General features: G+C 42.8%; 1 protein-coding gene across 5 annotated transcripts in view; it reads left to right on the forward strand.

Annotated features, from left to right (window-relative positions):
- Positions 1–1,243: 1,243 nt before the first annotated feature.
- FAT1 (FAT atypical cadherin 1) overlaps positions 1,244–23,670 on the forward strand; it is a 114,574-nt gene continuing 92,147 nt past the window's right edge. The window contains exons 1-2 of one of the 5 annotated variants that reach the window (XM_075027122.1): positions 1,244–1,682; positions 9,896–13,184. In XM_075027122.1, the coding sequence (XP_074883223.1) occupies positions 1,629–1,682; positions 9,896–13,184 (3,343 nt within the window). In that variant the 5' untranslated portion in view covers positions 1,244–1,628. Of the gene's footprint in view, positions 1,683–3,518; positions 3,602–9,895; positions 13,185–23,670 lie in introns of those variants that run through there. The other 4 variants (XM_075027088.1, XM_075027098.1, XM_075027117.1 and 1 more) reach the window with 4 other exon arrangements.

A 23,670-nucleotide genomic window follows, 5' to 3' on the forward strand; every position in this document is an offset into this window, starting at 1 on the left:
TCCCAGGCTGAATTGGCTTGTATGCACTATTTGGAAATGTACTTAGTATTTATATACTGAAGTTTGTATCTGCTCTTCCTAACATAGAATGCTTCACGCTCACTTGGCTGATAGATTTTAGTGGTGTATCTTATAGGAAATAATGATCCAATGTCTTCAGAAGCCAATTTGACTTTTGGAGGAAGGCCACGACTTTAAGGTCCTTCGGGATAAATGGTGTCATGAAAGAATATTTTACCTTCTGAGAATCTCAGAGTGCTTTACAAATTTAGTGTCGCACTATCTCTCTCAGGTAAATAACTTTTAAGCATTTTCTGTAGTTTTCCCAAAATTTTATAAACCCCACCATTCAGGACCTACTCAGGCCCCTGCTTTCAGCTGATCCCTGCCACTTGGCAGTGACACCTCTCCTGGACTTTGTCAAGGAGGAGCAATTGGTTTGGGCTTACATTGAATGAGGGAGAACCACAGTAAAAATATGCCTTGCTTGGTTATGATTTATTATTTTTGAGAAGGAGCTGCCATTTTGCTTTTTTTTTGGGGGGGGGGGGGGCGACGACCCTTTCCTGTGCCTTGAAAAATACAGCTCCCCTGAAGAAAAGAAAAAGGGAAGGAAGAAAGAGAAAAAGAAGAGGAGGAAGAAAAAGGATAAGAAACAGGGAAAAAAAGGAAAAAGAAAAAAGGAAATGAGGAAAAAAAGAAAAACAGAAACAGGAGAGGGAGAGGCAGAGGGAGAGCTATTCCAGTCTTAGCGTGGCGGGGGGAGAGTGGGAGATCCCCGTGCTCAGCCCACCTGGAGTCACCGCTTATTTTAGCGGCTGTGCCCCGCCGAGGAGGAGCCCTGCGGCGGGGGAAGCGGCGTCCCGCCGAGCCCAGCGGCGCTGCGGCGGCGGAGCCGGGGGGTCCCTGACCGGCGGCGGCCGCGGAGAGTCACGGCGGAGGGGGGCCGGGGGCGGCGGGGGGTTGCAGGGCCCCTCGCCTCTCCTCGCCTCACCTGCGGGCGGGCGGCCGCGGCCCCGGTGCGCGGCAGCGGCCCCGCGCGGAGCCGCGGGGCGCGCTGCCGCTGCTGCCGCCGCGCTCCGCTGCAGCGGCGGGGAGAGGGGGGGGTGGTGCTGCCGAGAGCACGGTCCGAGGGGGACGGACGGAGCGCGAAAGAAGGCAGAGGGAGAGGGAGGGAAGGAGGGAAGGAAGGAGGGAGGGAGGGAGGCGGGGGGAAGGCAGGAGGGAGGGAGGGAGGGAGGGAATCGGCGATCCGGCGCAGCTTCCCCACTCTCACTCTCCGCTGCTGCAACTCCTCAACTCTGCCCGTTCTTTGCCTGGACATGTCTTAAGAAAGTTGGATCTCTCCCTCCCTTTCGCCTTATTTTTGTTTTCTTTTTTCCCTTTCTTCTCCCCCTCCCCGTCTATTTTTCCTGCCCACCCTCGTTCAAGTTTAAAGCAGCGGATGGGTCGGAGCCGACATGCCGCGCTGTGGCGATGGGGCCGGGCGCCGCGCTTGCTGCGCTCCGGGGCCGCGCTGAGCGCCGGGGCCGCGGCGGAGTTCACGCTCTAGAGGTGTGTGGGCACCGGGGCATCGCTCGCTTCTTCCCAAAAGGACAGAACAGACGGGGGGGAGGAAGCGCGCGGAGATGAACCGAGCTGGAGCGGACTTTGGGAGAAGAGCGCCGAGTCCAGCTGGTCTGGTGAGTTCTTTGTTTAATGAGTTTATTATCAGCGGGGTGCCCGGAGAGGTGATTTCGCATGAGCGGTTTTGGTGCTTTAGTTCGTTGCCTTGTTGAAAATACTCAGCTCTTCGCATCAACCAGTAGTTTCTAACTGTGTAGTATATGTATGTTTCTGTATCTCTCCCTCTCCCTCCCCAGATGCACATCGACTTTATCCAAAGCTAGGCGTACCTGGGGCTGAGGGCACCCCCGGCTATACCGCCACCCTCACGCACACAGCGGCACGCAGGTTTCCCGACCCGAGCGCCCGCAGCCAGAGCCGGGCTCGGCGCCGCGGGCTACCGGCTCCGCTCCGCCGAGCCCGGGCTGGCTGCCGGCGCCCTGCCCGGCCGCCCGTGCGCTGTGGCGCGGCGCCCCCTGCCCGGCCGCCGCGGAACTGCGGCCCCGCCGCCGCCGCCACCGCCGCGGGGCGGCCGGTGCCCGGGCACCGGGGGGCTGCGGGGGCGTTGCACGGCGGAGCCTCCCGGCTGCGGGCTGGTGAACCGGAAAGCCGGCGCTTGCCGAAAGGGGGGTCGGTTCCTTCCGACCTGCAGCCGCGGGCGCCCGAGGCTGTGGTTCCCGAAGGGCCCCCTGCGCAGCCGGCGTTATTTATTGACGGGGCTAATCGAAGACGTGGCGGGGCTAACGCGCCCCCGCCGGCTTCTTGCCGCCCGCAGCCCAGCTTCGCCGTGAGCCCGCTGGGTCGGGATCCCCCAGGCAAACGTTTGATCGTTATTAAGCGTGATCACTTATTAATGAGCGGGGAATCCTCCGAGGACTTATTTCGGAGTATTAATCTTTAACGTTGGGCTGGCTGACGGCCACCCCTTCAGCATGACTCCTGCCGGGCGCTTCCCCGCCCAAGGTAGCCCGTACCCCCTCCCCGGGCCCGGGGGGTGGTCGTCGCCGCCGCCGGGCTTCCCCGGCTCCGCAGGCGCTCCCCCCGCCGCTGCTTTTCCCGGCGCCGGGGCACGGCGCTACTCCTTAAAACGGTGGCGGGGAACCGCGGTAGCCGTCGCTCCTTTTCGGCCTCCCGGGAGACCTCCCTCCGCGCGGCCGTTAAGCGGCGGCTCGCCCAGCCCAGCCCAGCCCGGGGCCCGGGGCCGGGAGGCGTGAGGCCAAGCCCGGCCGGCGCGGCCCGGGGGCGGCAGCCCGGCCGCCCGCGCCCCCTCCCGCTCGCCTCACGGGGGAAGGGCCAGCGGCCGCCCAGGCGCTGCGGTCGCCGCAGGGCGGTCCTCGCTGCCACCGGCGCGAGTGGGGACGGCGGGGCTTGTCCCGGGTACCCGCTGCTCCTCGGACGGCAAAGCCCCGCCATCGAGGACCGGCTGTGCCCGTGGGCTCTGACGGTCTCCTCTCCGTCCCCGTTAAGACGTCCCCCGGCAGCAGCCTTCTGAAGTTTCCGAGTAGCCTTTCCGAGGGACGACTTCGCCACACGCGAAGCCGCCCGCGTCCCCGGACCGGCACCCCCCGCTCCCTGCCGCCCCGGCCGGGCTGGAGCGGGGTGAGCGCGGCGGAGGTGAGGGGTTCCCCCCACTCCGGCCCCGCTGGCGTCCCCGTGAGCGCCGGACCACCGGGAGAAACGGCTTGGGCTCTGGCTCGCCCTTCCCCCGCTCCCCCTCTCCGTCTCTCGCCCTTCCCCGGCGGGGCTGGGCCCTGGGCGGGGAGGCGGGCCGGGGTGCGGAGGCTGCCGCCGCTCCCGCGGCCGCGGAGCGCCGCGAAAACGAGTTCCGGAGGGGCGGCCGTCCAGCGCCGCGGAGGAATACGGCGGGGGGGGGGGCGGAGGGGCACCGGAGAGGCGCGCTGGGGCCCCGGGAAGAAAGGGGGAGCGGCGCGGCGGGCACCGTGCGGGGCTGGTCCCGGCCCGTGCCCCCGCCCCGCAGGTGGCGAGCCGCGGAGAGGTGAGGTGAAGTGCGGAGCGGTGCGGCGCGGCCGGGCCAGCCGGGCGAGTTGGGAGAAGTTTTGGTGGCGAGGGAGGGCGGCCGGGTGGCGCGGGCCCCCTCGGGAAGTTGCGGCCCTGAGGGGAGGCCGGGAGCGCGGCCAGGCCGCCGGGAGGGGGTGGGCGAGCGGCCGCCTTGTGCCGCGGGGGCCCGCGGGAAGGGGCTGCAGAGCGGCGCCGGCCTCCTCCCCCTTGTCCCCCGCCCGCGGGGCCGGGCCGGGGTGGCCGCCGTGCTGCGGCGGGCCCGGGCGCCCCGCTGCCTCCCCCCGCGGCCGGCGGGGCTGGAGGCGCGGCCGCGCTCCCCTGAGAGCCGGCAGTTTAGCCGGCAGGAGTTAGTTCAGGCGGCAGGTTGCTCGTAAAGTTGCGTCGAGGAAAAGGGGCGGCGGTGATCTTTTCCCCTGGAGGCAAGGTGTCTTCGGATGCTTCCGATGGGCCACTGCAAACTTAATTCCCTGGTAAGCCGGCAGGGGCGATTCGCGGCGAGGAAGTACCTTGGGGTGACTTTCTTCCTTTGTTTGCACTTCCAACGTCGAGTCCCTCGTTGCCTTCCTCGCTGGATTCTTCCGAAAGATAAAGGGCAGCGCTCGCCAGGACGCGGCGTTTAGCAGCGGCTCTGGGAGATCCCGGCTGAGCGCATCAGCCAGCTTCTGCTGCCTTTTTTTCTTCCTCTTTACGGCCGTTGAGACAAAACAAAGCTCTGTTTGAAAGGTGCGCTGTTTAATCTCTTGGTGTCGGTAAGTGAGGGTGTGCCTTACAGCTGGTAACATCCCCTCGTTGGAAGCTTTTTCGGTTTGGAAACGCACTAGTAAGTTAAAAAACGCTCCCTTCTAACAGCAGGTTTTCTTACGGTTTAAACTACTTGCGTGCAAGTTGTTCCTAGGGAGTTACATGGGAAATACTACCTGTGTTCTTTTACCACCTCTGCTGTCTTTCTGTAAAAGGAAAGAATGCTGTGTAATATATGTGTATTTCCAATTTACTTGTCTAGCCGTGTGGAAATACTCTGCTGTTTAGTGAGTAAAATACCTTACTTTAACGCTGAAAACTCTTTCATTTTTAAGTTTCTGGTTTGTTCTCTGTGAAATCCTAAAATCTTAGTTTTGGGAGACTGGAAGGGGACCTTTAGTAGCCGTCCCAGTAGTAGGATAGTCTCCTGGTTTTTGTAACTTAGCATGCGAAAGAACTTTATATGGCGAGGTTATCGCTGCTATCAGTGCAAGTAAGCAAACATAAAATCCCTTTAAACCCTCAAAGATTTACACTTTTTACATTTTTTTAAAAATTTAAAACTGAGTTTAAGCTCAGTAAAACTATTTTTGTCATCACAAACTTTAAGGTGCCATGTTAAATTTCAGTCAAACTCTTTCATTCACGGAGATTGGAGGTCTGCTTTTTGTTGCACAACTGGTGAGTAGTAGGTAACTGCTGTACAGATAAATAGTCAAAATTCTCTATGTGAAACTTTGTTTCACTCTGGATTCAGAATCTTTACATGCTGTTTGAATACAGCTGCTGCATTTTTCTTCTAACAGCAAAGATCTCAAAAGCATAAATCAAAGTATCTCATGAGATTAACTCATAATGTGGAGAATACAAGTGTAAGACTTACTGAACTTTAGTCACAAGTTGAAACTGTTATGTTAATCTCTGCGACAATGTACATTTTTTGAATAACTTACCAGCTTTACTAAAGTAATGTTACCATACGCTTTCATCATGTGTTAATTTTCTGAATACCAAAACAGACCCACACCCTCCCTTTCAGAAAAGCAAAAGACACTGCTAAGCTTTTTTTATTGGAAATGTGAGCATGTTGGAACAGCTAAATCTGATTTTTTTTTCCAATCAGACTACATAAATAATTACTTTTAAACATTTGAAAGAGTAGGTGTGACTACAGTTAGTACAGCCCCCAAAGCCACACGATCTCTTGTAGACTTCTTCAATGGGAACCCTGTCATGACAGCTTAGTTACTGCAGTAATAACTTTTCACAGTGCATTTGTGTCAAACAGCATCAGTTGCCTATGCTGATCAAAACTGACTGACGGAGACATTTTAGTGTTAATAACTTAATACTACAAATCAAAGAAGCTGGCGCATGTATGGGGGGGAAACCCCTGCTACATTTGTTAAAAGTTAGTGAGAGATTTCAGTAGACAAGTATTGTAGAAACAGCACTAAAGAACCTCTTTTAGTCCTCAGAATGCTCTCTGATGTGTCTCTAGAGCAGTGTAACAGGCCATGCTCACAAAGTCTTGTTCTGCTAATGTAAATGATGTAGCTTACATCTTACAGTAGGTCCTTCTGGACTTAACTGGCAGATCTTGCGTGTAGAAAAGGGATAGCAATGGGACTGAGACTTTTGCTACTTCGCCTGTGTGGCCTGATTTAGGTTCTTTTTCTACCTGTGACTTTTATTTGATTGCTGGGGGAGTAAATCTCTTAATGTATGCTCCCCATTGATACATTATGTAGAATATAAGCTTGTTTTGTCTGGGTTTTGTTGGCTTGCTTGGCATTGAGATTGTAATTTACTGAATTCTGTACTTTATGCTTAAAACTTTCAAATCTCAAGCTATAAACTTTGAAGTCTAGATACTGTAAACATACTGGTAAGAGAAACAGCCTTTTATATGACTGCTGTCTTATCCAAATCATATTCATTTCTAAGTTATCAGTTTGTCTGCTAGCCCCAAAATTTTGCTTGTTCTTATACCTTTAATGTGAAGATAGTTCATATTTCTAAGTTGTGTTAGTATTTTTTCCCCATATACAAATTATGTTAATGGTGTTGATGCGTTAATAACTTTGTTAACATTGTAACTAATGTATCCCAATGCTGAATGTGCATATAAATAAAAATTACCTGGATATGCCTATAAATAAAAAATATCTGAATAGTAATTTCCAAATATGAAATCAAAGTTTGTTTGAAAGTAGCTTTTCAGTATAAATACGGTGTGCACTTCTTATAAACCTAGGGCTATGATGTTTTGTTAAGCAAATGGTTGCCTTATGTGTTGAAAATGGATGCAGAAAATCCTAAACTGGTCATATTCCAAAGATAATAAAAAATTTAGGAGTTCAAAGTGTAGCCTTTGGCTAAAATGTTTCTGAAATTCAGTCATTCTGGCTCACTGTAATGAGCCATCTGAGTTTATATCTAACACATTATCACTTTATCTTAACATTTTCCTGCTTTCCCTTAGTAGTTATCTGTCTTTACAACTGGCATTGTTTAATACTTTAGATATTTATCAAGATTATATTATGTTGATTTTTGGATAATCCTGGATCAACATTTTTTAGCTTCCAGTAGCTCTGTAAATTATGATAAGATGGAAAAAGTGTCATGTAACAGAAATGACTAACTTGTTAACCATGTTAGATAAAAACAGTTCAGTTGAGAGATGCTCTTAAGCTCTCGATTGTGACTCAGCAAACCTTAGAAGTTGCTCCTGAGGAATGGATTCTTTTACTGCTAGTCGCGTCATCGTGTGTAATAGGCTGCCAGTTGCCAGTTCTGAGCAGACTCCACTTGAAGTTATTACAGAAAAGTAGCAAAAAGTGCTTAAGGTATTATGGCACAGCAAAATATTTACAGTAGTAGTAAAACCTATGTGTGTGTTTAACTTTGAATTTTAATGGAGAGTTTGGATATCTTAATGCAGTCTAATGCATCATAGTGTGGTGCATGTTATGTCTAACATGCCTGAGATGTGAGGTGCAAATGATAAAAGATACAGAGAGGTACCATGTTTTATGTAATAAATACACCACTTCAGACAGCTTGTTCCAAATGTAAGTATATAGGCAGTGGGTTACGGGATGCCATAGCTTCAGAGGTGAAGCTGGGTTTTGGACTTCAGTGTAAACTTAAAAAAAAATAATCCTGTTGTAACAGAGGGAGAAAAGAGGGAAAGATCTGATCATTAAGTAGTTTTTGATAATAGACAGCTTCAAAAATTCCAGCAAGATGGAGTAAAAAACCCTGTTTCTGTTGATTACTTAAAAATGATGTAATAATTTCTTAACATGTCTCTTAGGACAGTCTGATGGCACCTTAAATTGCTTGGAGTTTTGGAAGTATTGATATCAGTTATTTATTGCAGAGTTTTGGCTGGCTTTTTTTTGTTGTTTTTTTTTTCTTTTTTTTTTTTTTTCTTTTTTTTTTTTTTTGAGGAAAATGTTCATTTACTTGGCAGTATGTTAGAGGAATGAAGCCCTGGAGACCCAAGGGTCTGTTTATTCCCAGGACAAATCATAGCCTGGGAAGAAAAGTAGATAGGGGAAGAATAATATTGTTAACCCATTGAAATGGTGGCTGTTCCAACCTCATGCTCATTTGCCCTCCCAAACTTTCCTTCATCCAGTGTTAAGATCTTGTAAGTAGTGGTTCCAGCTAGTGACTTACTTTTAAAAGCTCATACACTTTTTATTGTTTGCTCATTCACTTTTTATTGTTTGCTATGGTTATAGCTTTAATCATGTAACTTAATTGCTAGATTTGGAAGGCATGCACTTTTTTTTTCTTCCAAAAGGTTACTAGCTAAATTTTCATCACTCCTCTCCAGTATTTCCTATAGTTTGTGTGGATCTGAGTCTTAAATTCTCTCTTCTCAAAATCATTGACTTATTAACAGCTGTGACTGAATTAGCTTCTTCTGAGGTTTTGGAATGAACTGCTGATACAAGTAGATTAATTTGCTCTAATGCTTTCTAGTGGGCAGGGGCAGTCCATGGAATTTCAGCCAATGCAATCTTTCATGTATCTGCTTGAGCAGATAGGAATTAGGGGAGGGAGAAATAACTGTAAGAGAAAATGTGAGTGGAGGATGGAGACAACATAATGTGATACCTTTTGAGCTGAGGTGAACAGAAGTAGTGTGCTGATAGGCACTGAGGAGAGGCTGACAGCCAAAGATAGAGTGAGGACAAACTGGGGCTAAAATGTGGAAGGAAAAGGTCAGGAACAATGAAGGAAGGGTACAGTTAGGAGTTAGTATGAGTTGCATAACAGAAACAGACTGGCCAGGGAAGAAGATGCTAATGGAGAGGTAAGGGAAAAATATTTAGGATAAATAGGGCAAGGTGGAAGAAAGGAGTGTGTACTACTTAATCAAAGTAATCAAGTCAAAGCTAGGTTGCTTTCTACTTGCTGCAAAGAAATTGTTCCCCCAAGATTTTGTTGAAATCTTGGGCTTGTTGAGGAAGCATTCTGAAGCTTTGATTTGTTACCCTGTTGGGAGTAAAGACTGTTGCTATAAACCCAGATGAAGAAGATGGTCCCAAAGGTCTTGTCTTGTTCCTGAGGTTTCTGTCTGTCTTCCTACTGCAGTCTTGCCTGGACTTAGGCATTGGAAATGATAGGCTGACTTCTTCAAAAGGGAAAGCCAGTGAGGGTGTGTCTCCATGTCTGTCTTGCTGTTCTAGGCTCTTTCGCTGTCATTTCTGGAGTGTGTTGGAGAAACATGTCTTAATAGTTCCTCCAGTTACTTTGATAGATTCCTGTTCTCATAGCTTTTGATACTAATTTGTTTCAGATCTGTTCTGAGAGGGGAATAAAGGAATAGGTCTCATTCTTTATTGATTTGACAACTTAGTGATGCTTGATAAAAATGTTTTTTTATGATATGCACTACTTGTATAAGGGTACTCAGAGCTGGAGAGAATACAATACATACAGAATTATTCTCTGTTTATAATTTTTATAATTCTCAGAACAGGTGCTCATAGGATACTTCGAAGGATTCATGGTAATTTCAGGCCAACTCTTGCAGTTTACTTCCACGTCATTGGACATCAGCTATTTTACAATCTAAGTGAAATGAGGGAGAAGAATTTTCTATTGAAAGACAGTGTCATGTATGAAGTGCAGGACTGGAGTGAATGTTCACTACTCCAGATTAGTTCAGATCTAGTTTGCTCACTTATAGCAGACAGCGCTGGCATGTTTCTTTTAACATGTTGCTTCGTGGAGCTGTTCATTTGAAGTTAACTCTGTGTGTTCCCCTTGGGTCATGGTAGTAATTCCTGCACTTTTGGTCTTGTGGATTCTTGGTATTTTGTAGGAGTTTTAATTTTAATTTTATTTTTATTACTGTAAATCATGTTGAAACTTTCTTCAAAAAGGATATAACCTAAATGTGTAACTTCTAGTTTTCTTTCAAGTGTGAATTCTAAGCTAAACATCAAGGTTATTTGAATAATATCTGAACAGTCGTAAGTCTTAACACTTCTCTCTCTTGTTTCAGGGTTTCTTTGTAATTGCTGCCATGGGAAGATACTTGACTATGCTGTTGCTGCTGATGCTGCTGGTGCAGCATTTTGGAAACTGTGAAGGAAATCAAAGGCCACATCATGCTCCACCAATGCAATTTACACAAGTACAGTATAATGCCACTGTGTATGAGAATTCTGCAGCCAAGACTTACGTTGGGCATCCAGTGAAAATGGGCATTTACATTACAAATCCTTTATGGGACCTGAGATACAAAATTATTTCTGGTGACAATGAGAACTTGTTCAAAGCTGAAGAATATGTTCTTGGAAACTTTTGCTTTTTGAGAATACGGACCAAGGGAGGAAACACAGCTATCCTTAACAGAGAGGTAAAAGACCATTATATGCTGACTGTTAAAGCAGTTGAAAAAAATACAAACACTGAAACACGCACGAAGGTCAGGATACAGGTACTGGATACAAATGACTTGCGGCCTTTGTTCTCTCCAACATCTTACAGTGTTTCTTTGCCTGAAAACACAGCAATAAGGACCAGCATCGCAAGAGTCAGTGCAACAGATGCAGATATAGGAACAAATGGAGAGTTCTACTATAGCTTTAAAGAAAGAACAGATGTGTTTGCTATACATCCAACTAGTGGAGTGGTAGTTCTAACTGGTAGACTTGACTACTCAGATACTAAGCGTTATGAGATGGAAATTCTTGCAGTGGACCGTGGGCTGAAGCTGTATGGTAGCAGTGGCATAAGCAGTATGGCAAAACTAACTGTTCATGTAGAGCAAGCAAACGAGTACGCCCCCGTTATTACAGCTGTTACATTGACTCCATCAGAATCGGACAAAGATCCAACTTATGCAATTGTAACTGTAGAGGACAATGATCAGGGTTCAAATGGGGAAATAGCATCATTAAATATTGTTGCAGGTGATCCTCTTCAACAGTTCAAAACAGTGAGGTCTGTTCCAGGAGGTAAAGAATACAGAATAAAAGCCATTGCTCACGTCGATTGGGAGAGCCACCCTTTTGGATACAACCTTACCCTTCAAGCTAAAGATAAAGGAAATCCCCCACAGTTTTCTTCTGTAAAAGTTATTCATGTGACATCACCACAATTTAAGTCTGGTCCTGTCAGATTTGAAAAAGAGATATATAGAGCTGAAATAAGTGAATTTGCCCCTCCAAACACACCTGTGATAATGGTGAAAGCTCTGCCTAGTTACCCACATTTAAAATATGTATTTAAAAATACACCGAGCAAAGGAAAATTCAATTTAAACATTCACACTGGTCTTATTACCACTTTAGAACCCATAAAAGCACAATATGCATCCCATTTTGAACTTGAAGTTGTGACAAGTGACAGAAGAGCTTCTGCAAAAGTATTAATTAAGGTACTAGGCATGAACAGCAATCCTCCCGAATTTACCCAGACATCCTATAAAGCCTCCTTCGATGAGAATGTGCCAATAGGTACGAGTGTCATGAGAGTAAGTGCAAAAGACTCTGATGAAGGGGAGAATGGTTATGTGACCTATAGCATTGCAAACCTAAATCCTTTGCCATTTGTGATTAACCATTTCAGTGGGATTATTAGTACCTCAGAAGACTTGGATTATGAATTGATGCCAAGGGTTTACAATTTAAGGATTCGAGCTTCTGATTGGGGTATACCATATCGTCGAGAAGTTGAAGTTCCTGTTACTATTATTTTAAATAACCTGAATGACAACATACCTCTGTTTGAGAAAATAAATTGTGAGGGAACAATCCCCAGGGATCTTGGTGTTGGAGAACAAATAACAACTGTATCTGCTATTGATGCTGATGAGCTCCAGTTGGTGAGATATCAAATTGAATCTGGAAATGAACTGGATTTATTTAGCCTAAATCCAAATTCTGGAGTACTTTCACTCAAACAGTCACTAGTAGATGGCCTAGGTGCTAAAATGTCTTTTCACAGTTTGAAAATTACAGCTACAGATGGAGAAAACTTTGCAAAACCATTGTATATCAACATAACTGTAGCTACTAGCCGCAAACCGGTCAACTTGCAATGTGAAGAAACTGGTGTTGCCAAAATGCTTGCAGAGAAACTCTTACAAGCAAATAAATTGCACAGTCGTGGAGAAGTTGAGGATGTTTCCTTTGACACTCACTCTGTGAATCTGCATGCACCTCAGTTTAGAAGTACTCTCCCCAGTAGCATTGAGATAAGAGAAGACCAACCTGTGGGCTCCAGCATAATACTTATGAATGCTACTGATGTTGATACTGGCTTCAATGGAAAGCTAGTGTATGTTATTTCTGGAGGTAATGAAGATAGTAGTTTCATTGTTGATATGGAAAGAGGAGTGCTGAAAATTTTATCTCCCCTTGACCGAGAAGTAAAAGATAAATATACTCTAAATATTACTGTCTATGATCTTGGAATACCGCAGAAGTCTGCCTGGCACCTTTTAGATATAAAAATTTTGGATGCTAATGACAACTCACCAGAGTTCCTGCAAGACAGCTATTTTGTTGAAGTGAGTGAAAACAAAGAGCCAAACAGTGAAATAATTCAAATTGAAGCTACTGATAAAGATTTGGGGGCTAATGGAGAAGTGAAATATTCTCTTCTTACAGATACAGACAAGTTTACTATTAATGCTGTGACAGGAGTTGTGAAAGTTGTAGGGGTTCTGGATCGTGAAAAACAGCATGTCTATTTCTTGAAAATAGAGGCTAGGGACCAACCTATTGAAGAACCTCAATTATATTCAACAGTTATTTTGAAAGTGTCTGTAGAAGATGTTAATGACAATCCTCCTAAGTTTATTCCTTCAAATTATCATGTGAAAATTCGAGAAGATCTTCCTGAGGGAACTATTATTACGTGGCTGGAAGCCTATGATCCTGATTTAGGCCAGTCAAGTCAAGTACGATACAGTCTTTTGGACAGTGGAGATGGCACCTTTGATGTTGACAAACTAAGTGGAGCATTACGTATTGTACAAAGGCTGGATTATGAAAAGAAACAACTTTATAACCTGACTGTGCGGGCCAAGGACAAAGGAAAGCCCATTTCATTGTCCTCTACGTGTTACGTTGAGGTTGAGGTAGTTGATGTGAATGAGAACTTGCACCCCCCACGGTTCTCTGTATTTGCAGATAAAGGCTTTATAAAAGAAGATGCCCCTGTTGGCTCCTCAGTAATGACAGTATCTGCTTACGATGAAGATGCGGGACGAGATGGGGAGATTCGATATTCCATCAGAGATGGATCTGGTATAGGAGTTTTTCGAATAGATGAAGAAAAAGGTAAGGTGGCTTTCGGTTATTTTTATATTCTAAATAAAATCATATGCCAGCAAAGAGACAAGATAAGCAGCATTGTCACAGGTGAGATAGATGTTCTTGTAAGGACAAAAAATGTCAGCAATAATGTGTATAGCACTGTCTAACACTTTAGGGAAATTATATGTATACATTTGATGAGTAATTTTCCTCTGTTGTCCTCATTGCTATCCAGCATACCTAAAGCCATTCTTAGATCTTAAAATCTATGCCATCTGGCAAAAATAATACTATTGATATAAAATGAAGGTGTGCCTCATGTGAATGCTGTTGTCTTGCGAGCAGTGGGACTGTGAAGCTAAGGCAGCAAACTGCTTTCTGCAGGGATTTTCATCCTTTTTAATCTTAAGTGACATCTCTGTTGCTTCATTTACTGGAGGTATGCCTTGTTGTGATATTGCCATACATGTTGGTTTTGGTCATTATCTTTCAGAGTTGTTATAGGTGCCCATCTGTAAGTTAGTAAGCAGTGCTGCCTTCATGGAAAGGCTTCTGTCGAAGAAAGCATAGATGCAGCCTTTAAAAAAACTAATATAAATGAAGCAGACTGAACTGTTGACTTATTTCATTAATAATGCATAAATTGATGAGCTACTGTAAGAATTATTCCAGTGTCATGTATTCAGAAGAAACATAATTATGGTTTCAATAAAATTCTAGTGCTGACTTTAACATTTTAGTTGGACATCTGTGTAGCTACCCATTCATTTATGTCTCTGATAAAGATAGAGCATTGATATTGTGCTACTATCTAAGTGCCTTAAAATAAATTGAGGAATCTTGTGCAAAATTTGGCTACAGGTTACATGTAGGTGAATTATGACATATGTGATTGACATCTAAAAAAAAAGAAAAAAAGAGAATAAAAAATGTCAATCATAATCTGATTCATCCAGTAGCCATTCTGTTTGTTCTATATGCTTGCCACAATCGCGAATGTGGGTAATACGGATTCACAAAGTCACTTTGCTCTTCAAGGTTTAGGTGACCAAACTGTTACTGGCCATATTTTTTTCTTCTATAGAAAGTCAGTTATTAAATTATGTAGTTTGTGGCTAAAGAACCAATTCTAGAGCTTGAAATATAGCATTGCTTCTCTTAGCTTTGCTTTTAACAAAACGCAGAGTTAAGATTGTGGAACAGATTTTCTAAAAACAGAGAATTGAGTACTTTCCAAGACTTAGTAGTTTTACTTTTAGGTTTTTGCTATGTGTGTAGACTATTCGTTTGTGTATCATTATGCCTTTCTTTTGACATAAGTACATTTAAGTTTACTGTGCATTATAGTATCTTAGAAAAGCGTCTAGTTGTCCTACAGAATGAGTCTGAGTTTGCCAATTCGTTGTCCAAGTGATAGACAATAGTAATGAGAACTGAAGAGTGAAGAAATATTTTTATTTTGATACCAATATGTACATGTGTGCCTATTTGTGTGTTATGTGGACAGGTATGTGCATTTTTGTGACACTACTACAGTGGTAGAATTAGTTGTCTGCATGTGTTGCCTCTTTACTCTTTTAGCAAAAGGCTAGTTTGCTTTACTGAAGAATTGGTGTGAGTTTAAGTAAGTTCCTTTTTATCTGACAGGTTTACAAAGTTGGCAGAACTTGGGGCAAAACCAGCTTCTATTAAATAATCTTGTCCAGGACAGCAGCTCTGTATTTTCAAGGTGTGGGAGAGGCATTGTCTATATTCCTCTCTGGTATCTAGTGTTTGCAGTTCTTCAGGGATGAAGGTAGAGGGGTTTGGTGGGGGGGTGGGGGTGGTGAAGAGGGGTTGCTAGTTTTTAATCTTAGTGGACAAATTTCACTTGAGATGCTGGCGTGGGGAAGAATGTGTGTGTTTGTGTTTGGTAGGGTTTTTTTCTGTCAAATGTTGATCTAAAGGAACCGAGGAAAGAATATGGAGTATCTACAAGCTTGACAATGTAGCTTAAGCTTTGCCTTGACACTTTTGGGGTTTTTTTTTGTGTGTGTGTTGGGTTTTTTTTTTGTTTGGTTGGTTTTTTTTTTGCTAAGACACCATCAGAATTGTTACAGAAGGCACTCTTTATACTGCAGTGTCTGAATATTTGTCATATTTTTCAAAATGGACTGGCCTTGATACAGGGAGCAGACTGATAATTAGCCAAGAAAGCACGTTAAAGAATTTGTGAAAGAGGAGATCTGGCAAGCAACTTGGTGACATTTTCAGCTTGCTAAAGGGCTCTTCTTTCTGACTTTACCCTTGAGCTACATGCTTCCTGCTATCTCTGAAAGCATCATACTACACTTTCAGTTGAAAGATGGATAAACTGGATTTACGAAGTTATTTGGAGTCAACACTTAACTGTTCGATGACTAAGAGGAATCCTTTTGTGCCTTGCTTCTTAGGAATCAAGGACAACAATCACATTTGCAGAAAGACTAGATGATTCATGATGATAGAAGCATCAAATAGCTAGTTCCATGCATGGAATTTTTGCTGGCTTTCAGGTTATCTTTTCCATGTTAATGAGGTTTTTTTTAATTTTACATTTTGAAAGGTAGGAAACTGTATTAGTGTTTGATATTTGTACTCGTAATTCTGGAATTTTCACAAGAGAGTTTAATATATCTTTGCCACTAAGTCTTGAGTACTTTTTTCTAAGACTTACCTTTGGTTTAGGTTTTCATAGGTTCTGTTTTCTGCAGTCCAGTCCAAACCATTACAAATAAATCTCTTAACAGGGAGCCCTAATCCACCCATACTCCCAGACTCAGGAGTTGCTTTGATTACTTTGTTGCCTAATTGCTCTGGTGCTTTTCAGGAAGACACAGAAAAAGTACATTAGGGCTGAATTTGGTAGTCAGTCACATTTTAGCTTTTGTGTAAGTATTCTTGTCATGGTTTAAGCCCAGCCAGCAGCTAGGCACCATGCAGCTGCTCGCTCACTTCTCCCCACCTCCCAGCAGCATGGGGAGAAGAATAAAAAAAAAAAAAGTAAAACTTGTGGGTTGAGATAAGAATAATTTAATAACTAAACTAAAATAAAATGTAATACTAATGATAATAACAAAGTGTAATAATAATAATAATAACTGTAATGTAAAGGAATAAAATAAAATTTAAAAAACAAACAAACAAAACAAGAAAAGGCAAGTGATGCACAATGCAATTGCTCACCACCTGGTGACTAATGCCCAAATAGCAATCCACCCCTCCCAGCTAACTCCTCCCAGTTTATATCCAGAGCATTACGTTCTATGGTATGGAATATCCCTTTGGCTAGTTCAGGTCAGCTGTCTCAGCCCTGGCCCCTCCCAGCTTCTTGTACACCTGCTTGCTGGCAGAAGAGGGGAAACTGAAAAATCCTTAATTTAGGGTAAAAGCTACTTAACACGCTGATGGTTTAGTTGTTGCTATCAACGTTATTCTCACACTAAATCCAAAACACACTGTACCAGCTACTAGGAAGAAAATTAACTCTATCCCAGCTGAAACCAGGACAATTCTTTAGCCTGAAAAGGCAATAATGGTCAGTAAAGGAGGAGAGCAAGGTGATAGAAGTCTGTAAAATTGCAGTAGTTTCTGTACCACCTTCCTCATATCACTGTCTGGTTTTTGCAATGCAAGAAATAGGGCACACACAATTAATAGGTAACTAACCTAAAAGGGAGTATTTTTTACATGAAGTGTAGTAAAGTCATGAAACTCATTTCCCCAGGAAGTTATAGAGATCGAAAGTATGACTAAAGAAAATAAATGTTACTAATGAGATTATTTTGAGGTTTGGCCTCATGCTATCTCCAGCTCATAAATTGTTAACTGGAAGCCAAGTGGGTAAGGGAAGGAGATCAGAGATCATTGCTCAATATATAATGATTCAGAAGTATAACAGTGCATTGTGACTGTTACTGTACAGAGATAAAATTCAAATTCCATAATAAACGGAGACTCTGGGTGTATTATAACAGTATGAAGGGAAAAATGTTAAAACAAGATTTCTCTGCAGTGAATTTATACAACAAAGCAGTTTGTATATCCTTTAGATATGTGTGTTCAGGAGAAGTTGGCATTCAAGATAGCTTTTTATGTGTGAGCTAGACTGAAGTCTGCAAATTGAGATGATCAACTGGCTATATAAATTGCCTACTAAAGCAGCTGTAAAATATTTTCCCAAAGAATTTGATAAGGAGTTGAGCAGATTGGGATGTATTAATAATAGAATGCATTGTGTTGATACAGATCCCAGTGTGCCACAAAAAAACCCCACACGCACCATCTAAATCCCATTAGCACTGAGCAATAAAAGTGAGATAAATCATGTCAATACCATGTTGCTACTGCCACTTAGAAAAGCTCTAAGGAATGATAGAAGCAATTGCTGGAGGAGAACCTAAAGCAGAAGCTATGTGGGACCAAGGCAGTACTGAAACCTCTTCCTTCCTTGTCCCAGTTCTCATCCCAGCAGGCAAGCAGGGAAAAGGAGAATGTCTTCCTGTTTACTTTCTGGTTGTCAAATATAAGGATAGAGCATTTCCATTAAGTATTTACACTCCTCAAAGGTGAAATGAAAGATGGAAGCTCTAGTATGTAAAAACAGCATTAGAAAGCATTTCCAGTACTTCTTCCACTTGTATAGGTGAACAAGGCAATTCAGTGTTGCCCACTGGGCTGGACATGGCACTGACATGGGAGCACCAGCATGTGGTGAGCAAGCTTCCGCTTGATTCCGACTGATTTTCAGTCATAAAAATGAGAACTGTTACTGGTTTTGCAGTATCTGGCCTTCTCCAAAGAATTTTTGCCACGCAGACTGCTCCTTTCCTTGAGATATCAGGGCTTCTAGCTTATTACCGAGAGCTGGTTTTTATCTTGTTTCAAGGTTATCGTCTTTTGGTTTTGATTTTCTTTCCAGTGCTCAAAATTTAGATAGCTGAGGGATCGAGCAGACTTGGAGGGAGTGTAGGTGCCCTGGGTCATTTAGCCTAAGAAAGGTCTCATTGCAATGTTTATAGAAAATGAGAGCCCATCCTGGAAGCTGATGTTCAGAAATGAAGGAAGTTTCAGAGAGTCATCAATTCCATGGTGCCTGGTTGTGTCTAACCAGTTGTATATTAGAGCGGTTGGATTTGCAACCCTTGTACACCCAGATGCAGGGTGTTGCATGTAGGCCCTATGCAGTAAGATTTCCCCTGATCACAGTTTGTTTGAACTATTTTAATAAACCATGATGGTTTTACAAACACATTGTTATCAGAGACTTCCCAGCTAGTTCAACTTGCAAGGTTACCAGCAGGCATTTTCTGAACTTCTGCAATGGAGGATATTTCCCAGCACATAACCGAGTTCCAGGATGGTGTTAAGGGTGATGTGGCAGTCTGAACTTCATGCATGATAACTTTATTACTCCGTGTTTAATCCAGTAATATAGTTATTTGTTACCAGGAATCTTGCTGTTCTTTCAGTAATCTGAGTTTAAGTTACTAGGCCATGAGTGTTACAGAATAACAGTAATTCTGTTTTAAGAAAAACAACAAAGTTTAAGGTGATTAAACTTATTTGCTGACTTAAAAAGACCTAAGTATGACTGTGCTTTATTAGAACAAAGGTCTGTCTAGCCTGATATGCTGTCTCTAGTAGCGTAAGGAAGAATAAGACCAGGGCAGACACATGATACTTCCTTCTAATACTTTCCTAGTCTCTGGTTATTTTCCATTTGGGGAGTTTTTGAGTCAGATGTGGTTTGTAACCTTTAGCGGATTTCTCTTTTTTGTGTAGTCATCCCTTGGAACCATGTTATTTTCAAGTGTAACCTTGCTACCATGATAAGGAAAGATGATTTGTTTTGGTAGAGAATGTTAAAGGAGCAAGTAAAAAAAGAAAAAGTTAACAGGGGCATGTGGAAGAAAATTAATTTTATTGCACTATCTCTGTGTGCATAAAATACCATCAATAAAGCTTAATGGCTATGAGACACTATTTTTAATATTACCAGAACCATTTCCAGCTGTGAAGGCAGTAATTCATTAAGGAGAATAAATAGGATTTTAACTATGTAAAGCAAAGTACTGAATTACAGTCTTAAAAGGTACAGAGCATTGCTAACACAGAGTAAGCATGTTAACATTTCTTTGTAGTGTTCTCGTAATTGCATTAATTAAAATGCAGGATATGATTAACATTTATACATAAGGGGTGGCTTCAGGTTCTGTTTCTTGATCTTTGGCTTCTGAGCTTTTCAGATCCTTCCACCTCTCACTGTTGTTGAGTTTTAATATGAAGATAGGCATTAGCAAAGATTAAATACTGTGATCATCAATGGAGCAGAACACTTTAAGTACCTATTGGATAGCTATTAAACCAGCAGTGTTGCAGGCCAGTTGGCTTCTGTTCCAGACATCTATCCTAACAATTCTTCATACCTTTAGGCAGGGTGGCTGCACCCAGATTGTCTGTGGGGAATGCTACCTGCTGCATTTTGACTACTAACTGTGCCCCGGTGCTCTTTGGAAGAGTGATAGCTGGCAAAGACCAAAGCAGTTTAGCAATGCACGGAATCAAGTTCCAATGCCTGGGGACGTTTTCTGTCTGTTTGTTGTACTAGTACAGCCATAAACCACTTGAAGGTAGGGGAGGCATTTTTAGTCAAAACTGAGACTAGTATCATTTGGTTTTAACTTAATTTCAGTTAAGCAGCCTTATAAATACGGGACTTTCTTCACACTCTTTCAGTAAATGCTTCATGTTGAAGTTGCACCTTCCATATACTTGAGTTTGTTACCCCTTTTGTGTAAGTCATGAATATAAACACCAAGATATATAAGAACTTAGTTTCCCTCAGTTCAAATAAAAAAAAGAAGAAACAAAAAAGTTCCAATTAATTTCCATTTTTCTACTATACATATTCCAAACATGCTGTTGTCAAAGCCATACGGTGACTGTGTGCTGAGTTTATTCTGAGTCCTTGCAGATCTGTCAGATAGGTTATAGGTCACTGAAATCTGTTAACAGAAAAAATGTTGAGCAAATCTTTTTGTAAGAAAGCTGTTAAACATTAAATTAAAAATTCTAATTGATTAGGTGATATTAATAGTCAGGAAAGAATATTCCTGGTGGGTTTGATATGGTAGGCTATGAGGAGGAGATGATCTAAGATTTAGTCCAAGTTTGTGACAATGACATTTCCTGCTTAGCTTCTGTCCACAGACACAAGTCCTATTGACACATAGGTTTTGCAATTAAAATTCCTTATGTAAGTATTTTGACCAGTTAAAAATGAGGAGTAAATGGGAAGCAGACCTTCTCCTGTGAAGGTCTTCTCATAGTGTTTTCTTCTTGGGAAGCACGGTAGTTCTTCCCACTAGTGAAGAGAGAGCTGGATCAGGAGATGCTCTATTTCTGTGGAATACTAAGTGGCTGCAGCTTTTTGCACAAGAAATTTTTACCCTAGCTAGTTTGGGTGCAGGGGTGAGTGAAGCTCAGAGCACAGACTGTTGTCCCAGGTATCTAATTAGCTTTCCAGACAATTTTTTTTCACCCTACACTGAATTCTGTACTGCCACATTACATTGTACTGAAGTTAATGATTTGCCCATATAGCTATAGCAGCTAACTTTCTTCAGTGGCTGATGTATAAATGTGCTAGAGTAAGAATTTCTAAGGATATTCTGATTTGGTTTGTTAAAAAAAACAAACAAAAAAAACCAAACCAAACCCCCAAACCCCAACCTTGTAGAACAATTACTAGGTTCTATAAACTCCAAGTTAGACTTAAGTTCTTAAGCCTGTGAATGTTGATTTGGAAGGTTAATCTTTTAAATAAGGGGCTGCATCAGCACTTCAGTTAGCAGTTAAGAGGAGCTAAAACCTGATTCTAATATGCACAATGGAGATTTGAATGAAATTCTAGTCAGCAGAGAGGAGTTTTTTCTTAATCAAAGGACTTAATGCAGATTATTCTTGGATTCTGGAATTGGCCGGTCAGTTGCCACACTGACATCTGGAACAGAATTACGGGTCAAAACCTGGAGTTCAAGCACAAACTGTTAAGCTCATGATTTCTTTGGAAAATAATACAAGGGCAAACATCATCTATTTGTTTGAATAGTGTATAATTAAAGCCCTTAAAGGAATTCAAGTAATGCTTTCTGAGTTTGAGAGGTTTTTTTTGTGTGTGTGTATCAGGATAAAAGTGTATGTTGGGGTGTTGGGGTTTTTTTGAGAAATGTTGGGAATGTATCTGTTCAAGAAATACTAGTTTGCTAAATAATAATAAAAAACACAGCTGTTCTTATTCTGGAAACAAGAAGTAGTTTAGGTCAGAGATGCAGAAATAATCATTCCTGTAGCTTTATCTGTGAGGAGAGTTTAGTAAACACAGTATTTAAAAAAAAAAAGGAGGTGGCCAAGTGAAGATTAATTTGATAGTTCAATGCTATGGAAAGATATTTTAATGCTGATATACATTCAGTGTTATTTCCAGTGGCATATTTATTTTGTGGTGTGCCTGGGCATTCCCTCCCTTTGGTATTGAATTGGGAAAGGTGAGCAGCATGAGAACAACTTGAATTCATGGGACCGGGAGACAAGATCTACCCATTTCAACTCTTCCACCAGCAGTCTTGTGAATTGTTTGCAGAAGAGTCCTTATCAAACTTCTCCAGAGCCCACCAGAAGAAAGGTTTTGTTGTGACAATAAATAATGAAGCCACGCACATACCATGCCCACCCAAACACAATAACCTGGGTTTTTTTAAAGCATTTATCCCATGTTTTGAGGACTTCTCTTCCCTACCGGAATTTTCAGTGATAGTAAAGCATGCAATACCTGGAGCAGAGCTGAAATCCTAGCTTAGTCTGCAAGATGGGAAAGACAATTGTATCTGTGTGGGGCACTTAAATTGAGGAGGCATATTTATGGTTGTTGTTTACAGATATTTTAAAAAATTGTTGTGTAGACTATTTTTAAAATGGGGTATTATTTTATTGTCTGCTTTCTAGTTAATGATAACCACTTGGTTTGAGTGTGTTCAGAAAATAAGAGTGAAGTTCACACAGAGGAAGTTCTGTATGGTTTCATTCTGTTTCTTATGGCATTTTTCTTGAGGGTGTTAAGTCAAACTCGGGCCATTATGCAAGAAAAAATTAGTTCCGTTAAAAAAAAAATTAACTGTGTCTAAATTGAGTAATAATTTGAGTTTAAAAAACATTTGCTTAGAATTTCATGCAACTAAAATATATTTTCCACCAATTTGTTATGGTTTTAAAAATGATGCATTTGGCACTTAGAGTCTCTTTTATGAGGCAGTGCAAATAGCTGTAATAGCAGCTTACTAAGAATAACTGTTATCTTTAGATCCCCTCTGGTATTAGGAGAAATTTGAAAACTTTTTTTTGAAGAAGTATAGACCCAGTTCAGCACAATTTGTGTCTGTTTAAAGAAATAAAGGTCAGAGCCAGAGACCTGCTATCAGTTAAGACTGAGGACAAGACCTAAATTTGCTGCTATCCAAAAAATCAATCCATAAAGCTCTTTCCTAGGAGATGACTGACTTTCGGGGGTGTGTTATTTTGCTTTATTGCTGGTACCGATAGCCTGGCTGCTTGACATCTGAACTCAGTCATGTGTATGTAAGTACTCAAGTTCAGAAGAGGCTACCTGGTTAACCTGTCAGGGACCATCTGGTCTTGACTAGGGCTTGCAGCTTTGCACTACTGTACTCAGGGTGTGATTACCTTCAGGCTAAGGTGTGGAACTGATGGTGCCGCTGGGCTAACCTGTGGGGTGATGCTGTTGCATTCACGTTTCTTTTCAGGAGCATCAAAAGTTCTAGAGCTAAGCCTGGCATTTAGAGCTAATGTTGAGTTTGAGTTTGACAGAGGTTAAGGAGGCCTGGGTTTGGACCAAGGTCCTGAGCTGCCTGGAGCTACCTGATTACCTTTCTTAGGGTAGAAGGAAACTATATAATTTGCATTTGTGATGGTGGTAACTGCAAAGTGCTATTTGGTTGTTAATGTAGCTTTTAGAGTGTGTCTTTGGAAGAAGCTGAATTAGTTTTAGACAAACAAATTCATCTTGTGTTTTGCTGTTGGCATGGGGATCTTCCAAAGTAGTTTGAGAGTTTTCTTAGGTATCCTGCTGAGTAAAACATCACCTTAGCTGCCAAATAGAGATCCCATACAAAAGCTGGGGCTTCCCTCCTCTTCTGCAGGGATGCTTAAAGTAAGGGATTGTTTTGCTGTGAAAGGCGTCGATTGGGTTACAACTTGGTCTGATGAAAACAGAGCTGCCTGGGGGCTGTGTCTCTGTAGGAGATGAACTGAGGCTGAGCCACATGCGGTCCCAAAGATTACCTTATAAACAGCAATCAATTCAGGCAGCAGAGTACATATTAAGGACCTATTAACTTGCCTAGGCCTCTCATTGACTTGAAAAGTGCTTGTGAGCAGAGGAATAATAAAAGGGATGGGTTGCCAATAGCTATGG

Source organism: Buteo buteo, chromosome 1, assembly GCF_964188355.1.
Source record: "Buteo buteo chromosome 1, bButBut1.hap1.1, whole genome shotgun sequence".
Taxonomy (NCBI): Eukaryota; Metazoa; Chordata; class Aves; order Accipitriformes; family Accipitridae; genus Buteo; species Buteo buteo.